Source organism: Lynx canadensis, chromosome A2, assembly GCF_007474595.2.
Source record: "Lynx canadensis isolate LIC74 chromosome A2, mLynCan4.pri.v2, whole genome shotgun sequence".
Taxonomy (NCBI): domain Eukaryota; kingdom Metazoa; phylum Chordata; class Mammalia; order Carnivora; family Felidae; genus Lynx; species Lynx canadensis.
Window position 1 is genome coordinate 46,852,444 of NC_044304.2, and position 16,044 is coordinate 46,868,487.

General features: G+C 44.7%; 1 protein-coding gene across 2 annotated transcripts in view; it reads left to right on the forward strand.

The window, feature by feature from the left end:
* Positions 1-4,724: 4,724 nt before the first annotated feature.
* The window catches only part of EDEM1 (ER degradation enhancing alpha-mannosidase like protein 1), a 29,694-nt gene continuing 18,374 nt past the window's right edge, over positions 4,725-16,044 (forward strand). Inside the window, exons 1-3 of one of the 2 annotated variants that reach the window (XM_030307290.1) lie at positions 4,725-5,328; positions 11,828-11,900; positions 14,843-14,946. In XM_030307290.1, the coding sequence (XP_030163150.1) occupies positions 4,829-5,328; positions 11,828-11,900; positions 14,843-14,946 (677 nt within the window). In that variant the 5' untranslated portion in view covers positions 4,725-4,828. The remainder of the gene's footprint in view (positions 5,329-11,827; positions 11,901-14,842; positions 14,947-16,044) is intronic. The other variant, XM_030307289.1, reaches the window with a different exon arrangement.

Genomic DNA, 16,044 nt, shown 5'->3' on the forward strand with positions numbered 1-16,044 from the left:
GACCACCACTCTGGCCTTACAGGTAATCCTTAAATCACTTTCTTTAAAAAAAAATTTTTTTTAATGTTTGTTTATTTTGAGATAGAGACAGAGTGCGAACAGGGAAGGGGAAGAGAGACGGAGACACAGAATCTGAAGCAGGCTCAAGGCTCTGAGCTGTCAGCACAGAGCCCAAGGCAGGGCTTGAACCCACAAACCGCGAGATCATGACCCAAGCCGAAGTCAGACACTTAACCGACTGAGCCACCCAGGTGCCCCTTATATCACTTTCATATTTATTTTTCTAGTGTTTTCCTTATACAAAATAAAAGCAAGTAGAAATATGTATGCGCTTTTTTTTTTATTATTTATTTAAATCCCTTTCTTACATTGAAGGTGGCATACTGATTTGAACATGGCTTTTTTCCACTTACACTTACCTGGCGATCTTTCTGTATCAATACAGAGAGAGGTCCCAATTCTCCTTCACAGCACCATGGTTCCCAATTCATTGTGTATGTGGTTTTCACTGTTACAGATTCCAGTTTACCTAATGGTCCCCTGTTGATAGACATTTGGGCTGTTTATAACATTTTGCTTATGTAACCAGTACTGCAGTGAATCGTGGACGTTTGCAGTAATTCACATAACCATGACTGGGTCAGAGGGTAAATGCATTTGTCTTTATGCCAGGAGTTGTCAATCTGCCCTTTATAGGGGATGGACCACTTTTTAGTTCTAGTTCCTGTCCCCCGTGTCTTGTCAGTCAGCAGAGTGTGTTGACAAACTTCTGGATTTCTGCCCATTAAATAGGTGGGAACGATAATTATATACAGTTTTGAATATGAGAAATTTAGCTTTTCTTACCCAGCTGAGGAAACAATATTACCTTAATTCTGGAGTTGGATCACCAAATTGATGGGATAATAGGTAATCTCCTCCCTGTTTTTGCTTAAGTCTGCCCCTACCCCTACTCCACCTTTTACAAAGCAAGTAGATACTGCTTCAGAAAGAAGCAATGCTGAGTTTTAAAAGTTATCATTACATCACTTGTTTCTTTTTTACATTACTGTTTTGGGTACTAAATCATTTATAATTTCTTAGAGTAGAAAAATCCTCCTTTTAATAGACTATTTTAACCCTGATATTTAACATAGGAATCTCTGGGAGTATCCTTGTACCTTTTGAGGTTGTTATGGGGCCAGACCTATTTTCTAGCTTCACAGTTTTAGGAACCTAGTGCACTGATTGACTCAGACAAGATTGATTCTGAAAACTGGAATATCTGCCTATTTATTTACAATGCAGGATATCTTTAAAAGCACCAACATACACCTAGGTCATCTCCTTCAACTATCAGAGTTAAGAGGAGATTGAATTTGGATCACCTTGTGGGATGTAACTCCACATCACAGAGATTTAGGACCGTGAGTATAGAAGCTAGAACGGGTTGAGTTAAATAGAACTGGAATTAGATGTGAGGATTCAAATATCTTTCAGGCGTTCTTGGACTGTGGTGAGTTTTAGTCCTGTCCTAGCTTACATTAGGTTTCCTTAGATATATTTTTCTCCTAAAACAGTGCTTTGAAAATAGGAGGGGCTTATTCATCCAACAGACCTCAGGTTCAAAAATACTAGGTGCTTTTACTAGATGCTGGTCAGTTCAGAGAGTTTGCGAGTAGTAAAAATAGGGCTTACTAAAAGTACTTTTGTAGGTACATTATATACATATTATATACATTCAGCAATTGAATTCTCACAACTGTCATATACTCATATGTTTTCTTTTTTTTTTTTTTTTTTTTGTAAGTAGGCTTCAGGCCCAGTTTGGTACCCAATGTGGGGCTTGAAATCATGACCCTGAGATCCACCCCTGAGCTGAGATTGAGTTGGACCCTTAACTGGCTGAGCCACCCAGATGCCCTTGAGTACTGGTTCCTTTTTTTTAATGTTTATTTCGTGGGGGAGGGGGGGTGGAGAGAGAGACAGAGTGCGAGTGGAGGAGGGGCGGAGAGAGAGAGGGAGACTTAGGATCCGAAGCAGGCTCCAGGCTCTGAGCTGTCAGCACAGAGCCCAATGCAGGGCTCAAACTCAGGAACCGTGAGATCATGACCTGAGCTAAAGTCAGACGCTTAACCAACTGAGCCACTCAGGTACCTCGAGTACTGGTTCTTATTACCCTCATTTTACAGATGAGAAAACCAGCTCCAGAAAAGTTAAGTAACTTTCCAAGGTCACTCAGAAGCCAGAGCTACGATTTGGACATCTGGCAATCAGACTTCGGTCTGAGTTCTTAGCTATCACCTCTTTTACGTCCCCCAGAGTAAAGGCATTTTTACCATAGTACGTTTCATTTTTTTAATCAACCCCCTAATGCTTTTGTAAGATTGTGCAGAAAACAGTTTTCTTGAAGAGTTGCTTTTTAAAATGGAGGTTTTCTGATTAGATAGGGATGTTGTCCCAGTCTTATCAGCCACATTTACCTTGAGGGGAATCCGAGGCTAATCTGAAAGGCTAGCACAAGATCTTCTGTTTTCTTTGGGTTCCATTTAATTCGAGATGAAACAGTTTCCGAATCTGGCCCCTAAATCTTGGACTGTGCCTTGCAGGACAACATTGTTGCCTCTGGGGTATCTTGGGAAGAGTAGAAAAACTAGTCTTCATTTGCTTTGAGGGCCAGCTAGTTTGGGTTAAATTTCACTAAAGTTCAGGAGGGAGACCTGGGCAGTAGCTTGTTTTCTGCCTACAGTAAGTAGCTCAGAGAACTTGAGCCTTCCGACCTGATTTCTTCCCTTTTGGCTTGTGGAATGGGCCTAACAACGCTTTCTGTGAAGATTAAGGGAGGATATAGGAAAGGATTCTGAAAACTATAAGACATATATGAGTGGCAGCTATTGTCTGTTTTACCATCAAAAACATCTTTTAGAAGTTGGATGTTTTTCTCTGGTTATGAAGAGAAATTTGTTTTTGTTTTTAACTAGAGCTCATTTCCAAATGTGAGGACAAGAGCTGTCATTAATGTGGTCTACACTTGACCATGGTGCAAGATCAAATTTAAAACCTTTAAAATTTGCTTATAATGAGATAGCTTAAGAAGGAAACCTGTAACACATACCTTAATATTCACATTCAGTTTGCAAGTTCTGGGAAGGCAGACCTGAAAGTTCAGGGTCAAACCCTAAGATTGGACTTCTGGCAGGGTTCCCAGTTGCCTTTCACAGAGGAGTAAAAGCAGAATCTTCATAGGCAAAAGACCATGGCTCAAGCTATCTTTATAACTCTTTAGTGCCTGGGCAGGCTTAGCTCTCAGGACTTCTGGAGGAATAAGGCTCAGCCAACAAAGAGGGCCATCTCAGGTGCCAGTTACCTTGTGTGTTGTAACGAAATGTTTCTTTGTGCTCCTTCTCAGTCCCCATTACATCTCTGTGTTGCAAAAAGTCCCCTGACTCTGAGAATGTGATGACTGAGCCACATGACAACTTTATCATTCTCTTAGTCACTCCCTTGGTGGCTCAGCCAGTCTCTGACGTGGGCCATTGATTAGGCTTTGTTTCCTAAGCTTTTCAGAAACTTTGGTGTAACAAGCACATGGTCTAAATTTGAGGGAAAACCTTAACCGATACCTACAAATGTAGCAAACAAAAGAAAACAAAACCCCTCAACTATTGAATCTTAAGGTGAAAGCCATAGCCTTTCAGAGCTGACATTAGCAACCCTCTTAATTATAGGAAGTAGATATAGAATGTGTAAAGTGATTTGACCAGGAATCTATCCTACACCCCAAAGGTTAGGTCACTACTGTGGTGCACAGGAGAGATGGTGGGAATAGAAGGAGCGGGAGGGGACGTGGTTAAATAGATTTGGCAAAAATAATTTGGTGGTAGTGGCGGCCTTGATTCTTCACTTCTTTTTTTTAAAGATCCTATTTCCTAGACAAAGGCAATATAATCTAATTCAGTATTTCTTGAAATTGCCAGATGCTAAGAACAGCACACGAGCACTTGTTACACACACATTCCCAAGACCCTCCACTGACGTTTGCTATGTCTAGGACGGGATCTGGGAATATGTGTTTCACAATCACAGCAATTCTTACAAATTAGGGTGTTCTGATAAAAATAGAATTCAGGATACCGTTTAGTGCAGTCGCTAGCTACAAGGTAGTATCCCACCCCCGCTGTAAACAGACGGTCAAGTTAAAAAACCCTGCCCTTGCGATGCATAAGTAGCTCCTTTTGTAAGGAACTGCCCCTTTCCCTCCTCTTCCTTCGGTCATTTGACTGGCACCATCCCAAACCTACAGCTGGAGTGGCTTTCTCCAGGCCCAGCTATGCGGGAGACACACACTACCCTAAGCCTGGCGGTCCGGGAGCCCCGTCTCCGTCCGGCGTCCGGCTGGTGCAGCCGTGCCGCTCTCCCATTGGCTGGAAGTTTCCTCGCCAGTAGTCCGAGCGGCCCCTACTCGCCACGCCAGCCCTTCTGGGCTCCGACCGCCCAGGGGGCGGGGCGGAGGCAGGGGCGGGGCCCAGAGGGCGGGGCAGGATGATGGGGCGGGGCCTCGCGGCGCTGCGGAAGTCTGGGCGGCCTATGGCGCGGGAGGGAGTCCCCGGCCGCGCCCCACGAGGCCGGGCCGGGCCGGGCCAATCCCGGGCGACTGGGCGGGCGAACGCGGGGCCCGGCCGGCCGGCCCGAGGGACTGGGGGTGGGGGACAATGGGCCGGTTCCTGGTGCGTCACGGGGGAGTTCCTTAAAGGGGAAGTGAGCGGGGCTACGGGCGGGTGCGGGGTGCGGTGGTCCGCGGGGGAGGCCCCCCGCGCTTTAAAATAATGCCCGCGGCGCCCGCGCGACCATGCAATGGCGAGCGCTCGTCCTGGGGCTGGTGCTCCTCCGGCTTGGCCTCCATGGAGTGCTGTGGCTCGTCTTCGGGCTGGGGCCCAGCATGGGCTTCTACCAGCGTTTTCCGCTCAGCTTCGGCTTCCAGCGCCTGAGGGCCCCCGACGGCCCCGTCTCTCCTGCCTTAGGGCCCGCGGGCCCGTCGGGGCCGTCGTGGCTGCAGCCGCCGGTCCCCGGGGCGGCGGCGGGGCGGCGGCGGCGGGCTCCGCGGCGGCCCGGGCCAGGCATGTGCGGCCCGGCCCACTGGGGCTACGTGCTGGGTGGCCGGGGCCGCGGCCCGGACGAGTACGAGAAGCGCTACAGCGGCGCCTTCCCGCCCCAGCTGCGCGCCCAGATGCGCGACCTGGCGCGGGGCATGTTCGTCTTCGGCTACGACAACTACATGGCGCACGCCTTTCCCCAGGACGAGCTCAACCCCATCCACTGCCGCGGCCGAGGGCCGGACCGCGGGGACCCGTGAGTAGCCGGCGCTGGCCCGACGCCCCGGGCCGCGCGCACCACGCGCTTCCTTGCGTCCTCCGGGTACCCCAAGGGATGCCATAGCGTTTAGGGTCCAGCGGGCCACACCCACCCACCTGGGGCCTTGGCCCGACCCCCCTGGAGGTCCCTCTGGGCTTGGTGGGGGTGTGGATGGGTCCGTGGCTGTCCTCTTCCTCTATTCTCCCGGAATGTCAGTTACAGCACAGCTGTCCAGCTCAGTCTCTTTTACAGATGGGGAAATTGAGGCTCAGAGACCGGAAGGGACAGTGGCAGTACCAAGGGGTAGCTTCGGGGGCTTTTGACTCTCATCTCCAACTCCTTCTCCAGATGAATATATAATTAAAATGAAATCCCTTGTAAAAACGCAGTTTCGAAACAAGCCCTTATTTCCCCGTACCTGCTCGCATCCCTGGCTTTTCTGTGTAAAAATTCGAGAGTTGATTCTGGGAAAGGACTTGCCTAAAGCCAGGTAGTGAGTGCGAGGCAGAGCGGGGTTACAACCTTTCTCCTTCATGTACAGGGGCTGCTTCTTAGGCTGAGGATACTTACATGAAAGGGAAAGAGAGGGAGAGGGAGGGAGGCAGAGAGGCTATCTAGCTGAGATTTGGGGTCCTGATACTCAGGCTGTGATTCCCTGGCTGCAGAATTGACTGCCACCTTTATCTGTCCCATAAATTCCTCCCCTCTGGTGGCAAGGTTGTCACGGAAGTTCAGCCAGTGTTCCTTTCCACCAGCCTTGTCTGTGGAGGCCAAGCTTCCAGGGTCACTGCTGTTGACATCAGAGTCCAAGAGGACAGCACACTCAGCTGAGGACCTTCCACCTGGAGGGAATGGGTGTGCTTTGTCACTGACCCTGTTAGACCACATTGGTGACTACCTTCCTCTGTGTGGTGAGGGTGGACCAGAGGAGCTGCTCAGTGTCCTGGCCCCACATCCTGGGGGTGGCTTTGTACTTTTGGGGGATGTACTTTCCTTCACCTGGGGAAAACGAGTCCGATCCTTAAGTTCTGAAAAGGAAGCCTGTATACTAAAGGGATTTGAAGGGTTTTAAAAAATGGTTTGGTTATCTCCAAAGTCGTATTTTAAATGACAGTTTGAGGAGCATGAGTTTCAGTGATGTAAGGGCACATTCCAGGCTACTTTCAAGGGACTGTGCCTTTCTAAAATTGCAGGAAACTGATGAGTTATTTTTCTTGCTTCACTAGATCAGGCTTTATGCATATAAATATCTTCTATCTTAATTTTTTTTTGAGAAAAATTTTTCTTAAGTTTTGAAAAAAAATTGCTGGGCCTTTCCATATGTTTGGAAAGTAATGAGTCGTTTGTTGGTATTTAACTGTACCAGGTTATGCCTGTGTATTTTCTGTTAATTTCATTTTTTATTGTTGGAGGAAAAAAAAATTAAAATTTGAAAAAATGAAAAAGCCTAAAACCCCACCAGACATTTAATTTATTTTTCCTTGCCAGCTCCTGCTCATATGCCTACACATTTTTTACGTAGTTGAAATCAAAGTGTGTGTACACATTTTGGATCTTGATTGTATTTTCTTGCTAATGCTCATGGTATTACAGGAAGGGAGAGAATACTTTCAGTAAGTGCCCTTATTCTCTCTCGAAGACTTTTTCCTCAGATTTTCTTTTATGAAGGACCTAAGGAAAAGGTTTAATGAGTGCTTGTGATCACACTTTCAGTTGGGAATATGGTGGTCTGGAGAGTTAGCTGATGACATTTGGATGCTTTTCTTAATGAATCTTAGGAACCCTTTGGGGAGTTGGAGCCCCTCTCCAGCAACGTGACGTGTCGGTTGATTACCCTACTGGGCCCTGTGGTAGTTCCGGGTGGCGTAGGCCTTTGTTTCAGACTAAGTCTGCTGATGAGTGTCTTGGTTTGATTGTGTAGTGGCGGTGTGGGTAAACTGAGGTCAGATTGCTTTGAGACAGATATATTGCTGTTGGAAAGATGGAGTTTGAAATGTCGAGGGGGTGGCATTTGGGAAGGGTCATGCCCAGAGGTTAGTAAACCTTTTGGTTGATAAACCTTTGATGTCTTTGAGGAGATGAAAAAATTCTGGTGTTATGGTGATCTTGAGTAGATCCTCACATTGGCTGCTTCCAAGGAGTGGAAAGGTTAATTTTTTTACTCCCCTTTCTTTAACTTAACTCCTTTCAGACTAGTATTTGCTTTTCTTCTTTTTTAAATCATATATTTTTTTAAAAAAGATTTTATTCTATGCTTTTTATAGCTTATTTATTTTTGAGAGAGAGAGAGCGTGAGCAGGGGAGGGGTAGGGAGGGAGGGAGTGAGGGAATCCCAAGCAGGCTCCATGCTGTCAGTGCGGAGCCCAATATGGGGCTCAAACCCATGAACCCTGATATCATGAACTGAGCCGAAATCAAGAGTTGGATGCTCAACCAACTGAGCCACCCAGGCACTCCGAGATTTTTTTTTTCTTTTTTTCTTTTTCTTTTTTTTTAAGTAACCTCTGCACCCATCATGGGTTGCAAACTCACAACCTTGAGATCAAGGGTCACATGCTGTACCTACTGAGCCAACCAGGCACCCCCAGACTAGTATTTTCGAAGAAAGTTTAGAACCAGAGTTTTGGCATTCTGGCTCTGAAACAATAGGATAGTTTATATCCCCCAAGTAAATAACCTGCAATAAAAATTTTTCAGATTTTAAAAAATCAAATGTATTCTAATAATTGTTTTCAAGCGTATTCTAATGATACATTTAAAATATAGAGTGACAAAGCCATTAGAATGTTATGCAAAAAGTACAGAAACAAAATATGGGTGCTCAATGTGTGTATCTTTTCTTTCTAGTCACATTTACCTGAGGCATATCTTGCCCGTCATGTTTAACTATAAATAGGGTGAGGGTTTAACATGAAGTAAATGAAACCCGAACGCTTTAAAATAGAAAATCTTTCTGTTCAGCTACAGATGACTATGCAAAGTCAGTCACTCTCATATCCCCAATTTGGATTGGAGGATCCAAATTCAAAAGTTTCCTCAAGTGAATTTGAATGTTCTATTTTTTGTAACCTTGTGAATAATAACGATAGTTCTGGCCTTGGGCACGTGACCCTTCTTTGCGTCCTCCCCAGCCAAGTTGCTGTTCAAGTAAAAAAGCAAATCGCCTTTGAATCACCCCAACCAGTATTGGCCCCCAAACCAACCCATTCCTCAGCAACCAAGCTTAAGATGGCCTCCTCTGCATTCTTCTTTCTTTCTAAAATCCTGTCCCACTACACAACTCGGGCCTAAGACTTTTTCTATGATGCCATTGAACTTTTGAAGACAAGTTTCTTTGATTTACTCGGTTCTCCTTTCAGTTCCTTTTCTTTAAGCTGCTGTTCCACATTTTAACATCACTTGAGAATTATGTATTCACCTTCCTTTCCCTTTGTCTTGTCTTCCCAGATCATCAATCCCTTGACACAGAGACTGTTTCTTGTATTACCTCTGTGTCTACCCAGCACCAGGTATATTTCTGAACAGCTGGTACAGGTTAAGTGTATGTGGGAATTTTTTTTTTTAAACATATGTTTGATTTTGTCAGTTATGTCATCAAAAATTTTCTGTCAAAGGTGTAGTTTTCTCCTCTATCTCTGTTTTGGGGTGATAAGAACCTTAAGAATTCACAGTAGAGTGGGATCGCCTGGGTGGCTCAGTCAGTTAAGCATCTGACTTTGGCTCAGGTCATGCTCTCATGGTTCATGGGTTCAAGCCCTGTGTCGGGCTCTGTGCTGACAGCTCAGAGCCTGGAGCCTGCTTCAGATTCTGTCTCAGTCTCCTTGCTACTCTTCCACTCACGCTCTGTCTCTCTCTGTCTCTCAAAAATAAATAAATATTAAAAAAAGTTCACAGTGGGGCAAATGTCATGAACAGTCACACATGGTAAATTAAGTGGAGAGTTTAATTCTGGGTCATCATGGTTCAGCCAGCTGGTTATGTGGAAAGATGTGTACTTGTGAGCCTAGTCTTGTACTAGAAGATTGAGTTCTTGGCTTGAGACACTTAGCAGATATAAAGTCAGGCTGGCCATTGGTCAAGAATACCTACAAAGAGCAAGACCACAGTCTTACATACTGGGCTGGCCTAAGTGGAATCACAGTAATATGGTGCTGCTAGGCCAAGAGCGTTCTATGGAGTCTACATTTCCTTTCTCACTCCTCTTCCTTTTTTATTTTGGCATATTTTAAAGACTGTATAGCAATTACTCGGTAGAAAATAATTAAAAGTGTTTTAATGAACACCTTAGATTTTTCAGTCAAATCCTTTAGGGGGATTTGTCTGAGTGGAGAGAAGGAACCAACTCCATTATTCCAAATATTTATTTTCTTTTACTGTGGCATTTCTTATAACTGTTAATTGTTAGTGACTGCTTGGGCACTGTATTGAGAAGTAGGTTGAAATTGGGTCCATTTTAGTTATTAGCCTAAAAGGAAAAGTGCTACAAAACACATGAAGGAGTGCAATGATCGAAGTTAGTAACACCTTCCACCGACCTGTGTAGGTGGAAAGGGTGGTGTTGGCCCCAGATGAGGGTATAGCTCAGGAGAGGGTGTGTTTCACACATAGTTTGAATGCTAAGTGGCGAAGGAACTATTTTCTAATGAGGTGGGTGTTGGAACCCACTCTTTGTTTCTGAGCAGTAGAGCAATGCAGTTAAATGTTTAAACCCAACAGGATGTTCCTGAATTGGCAGAATTAAGCACAAGGATCTTCCTGTCTACTTTGACCTTCTCCTCCAACTTTCGACATTTCCTGTATGTTTTCTTGCTGGCACTGCCCTTGAAGTGCTTATTTTTACCCCACGGCTCTCGTCTTTAGAGGACCTTTTGGAACTATATGAACATATTTAGAAAGAATCTACAAATAGAAGAAGCAGGTGCAGTTTTTCAGCCATGCGGTGTGCTGGCCTCGTGGCTTGTAAGGGGCAAAATAACCCTGGTTCCTAGATAGCCTGTTCTGTATGGCTTGTTTTCAAAAGTGTATCTAAAAGTTAGCTCTAAATTCTTTGTCCTAGATTTAGTGGGGTAACAGCATATAACAAAGCAAGTGGAAGGCTCACGTGAGATCAGATGTGAAGTGTCGAAGCTGTGTGTGCCTGCTTCATGTAAGGCCACTGACCCCGACCAGGGCACGCTGGAGGGTACATTTTCAGAGAGCGTAGCAAGCCATCCAGGACAGGGGAAGTGAGACCAGGTCCTGTAGGTGTGACTGAGGGAGTAGCTACGGTGGCCTGGGACGTGCTGCAAGATGTTTGAGTTTTGGTGAATCTGTGGTCGAAGATGAAACTCGGGCTTTTCACTTTGGTTTTTAATAAATGTAACCTTTTTAAAATTTTTATTAAAAAAATTTTTTAATGTTCATTTTTTGAGAGAGTGCTAGAGTGAGTGAGTGCGGGCGAGGGGCAGAGAGCAAGGGAGACACAGAATCTGAAGTAGGCTCCAGGTTTCGAGCTGTCAGCGTAGAACCTGATGTGGGGCTTGAACCCACAAACCATGAGATGACGACCTGAGCTGAAGTGGGATGCTTAACTGACTGAGCCACCCAGGTGCCCCAATAAAAGTAACCTTTAAACAGCTGTCCCATTTCTCCTTACTCCAGCCTTTTCAGGCTTCTGCAGTTACTCTCGGGGCTGGTGGGAAGGAGAGAGAAGAATGACTGAAGTCCCTGGAGTTTGTCAAGCTGCACTATTTCTCCGTCCTTGCCCTTCCCGGATGTTTTCGTTGTCCTTGTCATCGTTTTCAGTGTTACAAGGAGCAGTCTGAGTGACTGGGGAGCTTTACTTTCCCTGCAGGCCTGAAGGCAGTGTCTTAAGATTGCTCCAGGAAGGGAAATCAGTGTTGACTATGGGGGCAGGAGGAGTGCGGCAGACAAGTCCCACCGTGGCTCATCTCCTCAGAATGGGTGGAGGTGATGGGGATTCATTGGTTGAATGAATGAGAATGAGAAAATGAGATCAAGAGGTTAATTTATTCCCCCAACCAAAGCACCGTGGTGATAATGGGAATATAACTGAAGGTATTTACTTCTCTTTGTGTGTAACCTGCTGGAGTGTCTGATTTCTATATTTAAGGTCACATGACAGGGTCTTCCTAGTTTCGTTAACAATGATTTTGAAATCAGAGCTTTTTGAAGCTGGTCAGAGATGATTTGTGGTGATAAAACTGTGTCTCAGGGCACACGATTCTGGTTCACCGTCTCCTGACTTCCTGTTGCATGTTTCCTCAGTAGCATTAAGGGTGCATCTATTCTGTGAGTTGAGTCTACTTACAGACACCATAGAAAGGGTCACTTATCAGATGGAAAGACTGTTGCCATACTGATCCACCTGTAATCGGCCCTGAATAAATGAGAGTTTCTAGCAGTTTTAGTTTCTAATGGATGTTTAGTTTTATTGCCCTTTTTCTCTTTTAAAATAAAGTACCTTTGTTTAATTTTAATTTTGTTTCTTTTTCAGTTCAAATCTGAACATCAATGATGTCCTAGGGAATTATTCATTGACTCTTGTTGATGCATTGGATACGCTTGCAGTAAGTGTGTAGGCTTGTTATTATTTTTGTAATTAATTAAGGCATTTTGGAGTTGCATACCCCTAGTTTCCACCATCGAGGGAATTCCAGGAAACCTGATATTCAAAATGTATTCATAGCTTTGATAGCCATTGTTTATTTTAATGACCTTAATGCTGAGAGCAAGAAAAGCATTCAGGGTTAAAGGGACGGAAATGTGATTCCCCTAAAAAAAATGGAGAAGGAAGTATGATTATTTTGAGGGAACATGTTTTTCTCCCAGTTTCCCACTGTTTTATTCCATAAAGGAGCAATGGAGCATTCCATTAAAGTTGACAGTTACTGTAGTTAAGATTTCAGAAGTAAAAGATAAGCTCAGGGTGGGTAGGGCCCCTGAGATAGCATTCAGCTACTTGGTCCCCTTGTGTGTGTCCTGGGCCCTGGTCCCAGCCCCTGCGTGAGACCCCTAGAAATGCTCCTCTCCTGTGTGGGACTCCGTAGTTTGTAGACACTCCCTACTCCACATTTGGGCTGCCAACTTGGGTGCCGCCTTCACCCCCCCCATCCCCTGTTTCCTTCGCGGAGTCTGGGGAACTGGAGCTTTTTGAGTGGATCTGCAGAAGCACACTGAAAGCAGGATGGCACTGTGGCATGGTACTTAACCATTGGGCTGTGTCGTGTGCCTGGTCTGCTTCTTGGTTCTTTGCTTCCAAGAGGCTGTCTTCCAGAACAGTATGTTAAAACCTCCTTGATCAAGGTGATTTCACAACCTCTTTGCTCCTCGTCATTGTCCTGCACGGCTTTACCATTAGAGAATTCTTACCATAGTCGAGCCCAAATACTGCATTTAACAACGTACTCTTGTCTGTTTGGACGTCCCTGAGAAGAATTTAAAGCCGTCAGGGGTTAGAAGTGGGTCATGCTAGCTAAGTTTGCGTTACAGCTGCCCAGTGTCTTGCTGGCAGAAGAATCACCAGAACATGGGAAGAGCTTGAGTGATTGCTCTGCATCCTCACAGGCCCGGGGTCTGCGGGGACTGTGGGCTTTCATTCTGCCAGGCTGTGATTGCATAGCACTTTTGGTTTCCCAGTCTCTCTGGGGTTCTTGCTGCTGCACTTCAGTCATCCGTCATCCATGATCACAACGTGCCCAGACAAGTATGCTCAGCCTAATTGGAATTAACTTGCCGCATATACCAGAGGCTGACTCAGACCATAGGCGTTGGTTAAAACAGAGTCCCAAAACTCAGATATGTTATGAAAGGCATAACATCTCTTCTCCCTGACCCCTCTTTTTTGGCCTGTTGTGTCTTTTTATCCTCCTGCTGTGCTCATTAAGTACAGAGACCTCATCTCTATTACTCATTGTCCTCTCCACACCTCCTGTGTCTGATACATAGTAGGAGTGCAAATATGTGTTCAAAGAATGAATTCCTACAAATCCAGCATTTCCCAACACCATTTTCAAGGGTGTTCTCCCTGAAGGAAGAGTTGCTTTCTCAAACGAACTTGAGAAATTCTTCATGCCTGTCCTACTATTGGAGAACCACAACATACACCAGCCTTTCAGAGGCTCTGAGAAGTTCTTCAGTAAAGAAACTGTTTTAACTCTTTCTTTCCAACCCACATTTTCTTAAGCCCGAGTGAATGATTTCATAGCCTGCTTACTCTGTTCTGTAGCTGCCTAAAAGGGTAAATTAGAGTATGTAATTGAAAGTCACTGGCTTTCTTCACCATGCTCCACTTGATCTGAGATTGTATCAGCCTCTGCAGGTGCTAACAGATATTGTTGCTGGCGAACATCTGTAAGGAAACAAAGCCACTTCTGTGGTTTTCATTGTAGAATATCCGGTGTTGAGTGTGCTAGCACTTTAGGCTTATTTTTCAGGTGTTACTTCAGTTGAGGGTTTCTTGATCTCTTGCTAACATTTTAAATAGGCTCTAACAGATGTGCTGTGGAAACATTCAGATGATAGCAATCCCCTGACCACTGGCTGCAACTTGTGGCATTATTGCATAGTCTTTTAAAAAGAAAGAACTAAAAGTCAGGAAAGAAACGCCTGTACTCGATCTGCCTGTTTACAGTGAAATAACAACGAAGAAGGGACAAAAAGATGAGCTGGACCAATAAATACTGGGAAGTAAGGGACACTTGGAAGAAGTAGTATCTGGATGAAATTTTTTGTTTTCCCTTTGTGTGTGTGTGTCCTGATGATGTCCTTGTAGTACCAGGATTGTCCTGAATTTTTGAACAGGATGAAACCATTTTGGTTCAGTTAATCTGTAACATTTTATGCCCAATTTGCACTTCCTATAGGAGAGAGCAGCTTAGCATGAGATCATATTCATGCACCCAAAATAGAAATCGTAATTTTAGATCACTCTTTAAAAAGGACATGGAGCTGATTATTTGTTTGTTTGTGTGTTTTGGATGCCACTGGTTTTATGCTGTGCTCCAAAAGATAATGCTTCATGTTCTCAAAGCGTTTAGACATCTGGACAGCAGGCAACAAGTCCATTTTCCCCAATGTTTTGGTCTCCCGGGAGCCAAGCCCCAAGCTGCCGATTTATTTGAGGAGCACCGGGAGAGTTATATTTTTGTTTCTTCAGTTTTGGAATTTATTTTTACTCATGTTAAGAGTTTTAGGAACTCTGGCGCCTTGCTTGCTAAATCGGATCAGACCGAAGTTTGAGGGAGAGTGGAGTGGGAAAGTGAGGGCTACTCATGGTTCATGAGGAATTACTTCACAGTTTTACCATTCGGAGATCGGATTCTTGAGTTGCCATCTGTCATGGAATATGTTCTAGGAGACAACTGTGCTTTTTCTGCCTTTTGTGTTTCCGCTCCTCCCGTGGGTGGCGAAACCCCGTGCAGACTTTTAGGCGAAGTGGTCCAGCTCCTGCCCTCTCGGAGCCTCGTTCCATTATAAGCTATGGTAATGGTTTGTGTTCCTCTTTTTAAAGATAATGGGAAATTCATCCGAGTTCCAGAAAGCAGTCAAGTTGGTGATCAACACAGTTTCATTTGACAAAGATTCCACCGTGCAAGTCTTCGAGGCCACAATAAGGTAAAATAGTATATAAGATGGATTGAAGACTTCTTTTGTAAGTGTGAAAGGAGAGAAATTCCTGCGAGGATTTCCCTGTGAGATCCAGGTAGAGAGTCGTTGGAGACCTTATGAGCCCTGTGTCCATCTTTCCTCTTCCTTTTGGGCTTTATCAACAGTGGGACCCTTGACATTTCAAAGTAATTACATTTGGGGCTGAAGAGAAAGACTCACCTAAGCTTTAATGGAGGTGGGAGTTAGGTGTGCTTTTAATGTAGATTTTCACTGTTGCACTTCATGTCTGTTTTCGTTTCCTTCCTTCGCCGTGTCCTAGGAAAACCCCTACATATTTCTGACGGAAATGAAAGTTTCCCATTTTACCTACCACCCACAGAGGACCGCTGCTTACCATTCGAGTGTATTTCCCCCTTTTCCCTCTTAATGCAACTCCCTCTTCTCTCTCCCTCCCCCGCTCCGTGTTCCACACTCCGATTTGTTTCTTGTCTCTTTTAGGTTGAAATGTTGTGACTATTTTACTATTTCATTTAAACTTTTGGAAAATTATATTACTGCACACCATTCTAGATGTATCATTTATTTCAAGTTAAAGTTATAAAACCGTTTGTGCCGAAACACGTCACGATGTACTTGAGATCATCGGAGTGGTACATGAATTCCTGGTTCTTAGGGACGTAGATCTCAGCTGGTGGCCGTCTGCCTCTGAGCAGGTCATTTTCTCCTCCTCACCTTCTTCTCTTCCTGACCTCACATCCTCACCAGAAGTTGGGTGATTTCTGAGCTGTTTGGCAGCCCAAACAGGGAAAGTGACTTAGTATTTGTTGTTTTGCCCTTCCCTGTTTCTTAGATGGTTAATTGTGTTCCCCATGTGAGAGAAATCAAGAGTAATTTATTCATATTGAAAGGTAATGTTTATTCTTAGGACAGCTAGTATACTCTCTTCTGATGAGATGGCTGAGACTGCCAGCCATTTGTTTTTACTTTATGTGAGATTATTCTTGGAGGCCCCAGATGAACGGTTCTCTTTCTCCCGGGCAGTAGTGTGGTTAACTAAGAATCGGTTATTTATTATTAGGGCTGAAAAGAACTTCAAGAAACCAT